The sequence below is a fragment of the Aphanomyces astaci genome, assembly GCF_000520075.1.
Source record: "Aphanomyces astaci strain APO3 unplaced genomic scaffold supercont1.82, whole genome shotgun sequence".
Lineage (NCBI taxonomy): Eukaryota > Oomycota > Saprolegniomycetes > Saprolegniales > Verrucalvaceae > Aphanomyces > Aphanomyces astaci.
Window position 1 is genome coordinate 35530 of NW_009798345.1, and position 2031 is coordinate 37560.

The 2031-nt window shown below is 50.4% G+C and overlaps 2 protein-coding genes across 2 annotated transcripts; one reads left to right on the plus strand and one right to left on the minus strand.

Annotated features, from left to right (window-relative positions):
* Positions 1-86: 86 nt before the first annotated feature.
* On the plus strand, positions 87-1090 carry H257_16194 (hypothetical protein; the record flags this gene model as incomplete). The annotated part of the gene is made up of 2 exons (XM_009844550.1): positions 87-665; positions 935-1090. The coding sequence occupies 2 exons, from the start codon at positions 87-89 to the stop codon at positions 1088-1090; spliced, it is 735 nt and encodes a 244-aa protein (XP_009842852.1).
* A 79-nt stretch (positions 1091-1169) lies between these two features.
* H257_16195 (hypothetical protein) lies at positions 1170-1800 on the minus strand (the record flags this gene model as incomplete). The annotated part of the gene is made up of 3 exons (XM_009844551.1): positions 1170-1256; positions 1316-1666; positions 1735-1800. 3 exons carry the CDS (start codon positions 1798-1800, stop codon positions 1170-1172), a joined length of 504 nt encoding a protein of 167 aa, XP_009842853.1.
* Between the last annotated feature and the right edge of the window lie 231 nt (positions 1801-2031).

Below are 2031 nucleotides of genomic sequence, written 5' to 3' on the forward strand. Positions count from 1 at the left end.
TCTGAACTGCGAAGTCAGATGAATTCCAGTTTAGCAAGTCTGTAATCTGCTTGATAACCATGTTGCATTCCATGCCATTTTTCAAAATGCAACCTCTGCAACGCCGATTCATCCACCGTTCCCCCGTGCCTCTCCGCCTGAAGCTCCGCCTACTGCGCCGTAGTGCCAACCGAGCTCACCTAACAATTCCTAATGTGAGCTTCACGTTGGAGACTTTCTCCTATGCCGACTGTGTTGAGAAGTTTCGTTTCACGAAGACGACGCTACGATCCCTGGCCAACTTTCTCCGAATCCCTGCTCGAGTCGTCACTGCGTGCTCTGCTGTCGAGGCTCTCTGCATACTGCTGCGTCGATTCGCCGTCCCTGACCGGTGGTCTGACCTCATGTCAATGTTCGGACGCTCTCGCAGTGGTCTGTGCAACATCTTCCTCCATGTGCTCGACCATATTCACAACGAGTTCGCCGACATTATTTTCTTGGACCGCATCAGCGCCAAGTTGGCTGACTTTAGTCAAGCAATTGTTGACAAAGGGGGCGAGGTTGAAAACGAGTGGGCGTTCATTGACGGAACCGTTCGGGAGTGCTGCCGTCCGGGAGGTGATGAACGGCAGCGATGTGTTTTCAATGGCCACAAGCGTCGCCATGCTGTCAAGTACCAGACACTGGTAACTCCTGATTGCCCACGCCTTTGGTCCCATTGAGGGGCGAGTCCAACTTGGAAAGTGTCATTGGCATGGACGGTCGTTTTGGTGGATTTGTTGTTTATGGTGACCCTGCCTATGGTTATTCTGACCAACTGGCCTCTCCCTTTGGAGGAGCTCGTTTGACAGCGGCCCAGCGAGAAGTCAACAAAAGCATGAGTCGAGTCCGCATTAGTGTGGAGTGGTAGTTTGGTCATGTTGTACAATACTGGCCAATTGTTGACTACAAAAAGAAGATGCGCATTGGAAAAAGTCCGATATCCAAGATGTATAAAGTCGCTGTGCTTTTGACCAACTGCATTACGTGTGATCGAGGACGGAATACCAATAGTGTTTACTTTGGCCTGCCTCCTCCTTCACTAGAAGAATATTTGCATGTTAACATGTAATATGCAAAATACCATGTTCTATTATTTTGCTTTGTCAGCTACAACCTGAATTAACTTTCCCATCTCTAACAAGAGACGTTCAAGTTGGTCGTTTCGCTTTGTGTTCTCGGCCATTTGAGCCAAACGGAGCTTCTGCTCCTCCTTTTCGAACTCCAGACGCTCCATTCTATACATATGATCGTCAGAATGCTTTTTCTTCTCAAACTCCAGAAGATCTTGTGCCACCGCATCTGGGTCTTCTTTCTTGGTGGTCACCGAGCTCACGGAGCGTTGACGCTTGACAACCCGCTGCTCTGCCTCTAGGCACAATTGGGAGCCGGTAGATTCCAAAGAGTCACGCTTTTTCTGCTCCTTGTCCTTCTTGGACTTCTTGGCCTCATCGGTCGCCGCTCGTCGGTCAACTAGGTCTTGCAGTAGCTGGACTTGCTCAGTGACCTCCTCGTCGCTGCCGGTGCCCCACAGTCTTTGAGCCTTGTCCGTCGACTTGAACGCTTCTACCATGGACTCGTAATGGTCGCGCGCCGAACGGTACGGGATCTCGCATTCGAAGAGTGTCGACAGGCTCGACGCGATGGCCTTCCAGCGTGCGGTAAGCGTGCGTTAAGCGTGCCATACTCGCCGTCGTAGGGTTCGACTCGGACGACCTCACGAAGCAAGGCAAGATCCATGTCGGTGCTCCATGCAAGCTGCTTTTGCATGGCCTTGCCCATCGTCAATCAATTTGGTCTGTGGCATGTTGTAAAGGCCTACAACCTGTCACGGCTCAATTTGATTGGCTCTAGGCAGGAGCTTGCACTCTCCAGACTTCACCATGAAAAGTCTGCTGACTTCCTTGCTTTTCGGACTAGATTTCGAGTGAAGTCTGAAGTCTTCGAAATTCGAAACGAAGTTAAAGTCTGAAAAGTGAGGAAAACAGACTTGCTAAAACTCTCTATTGCATG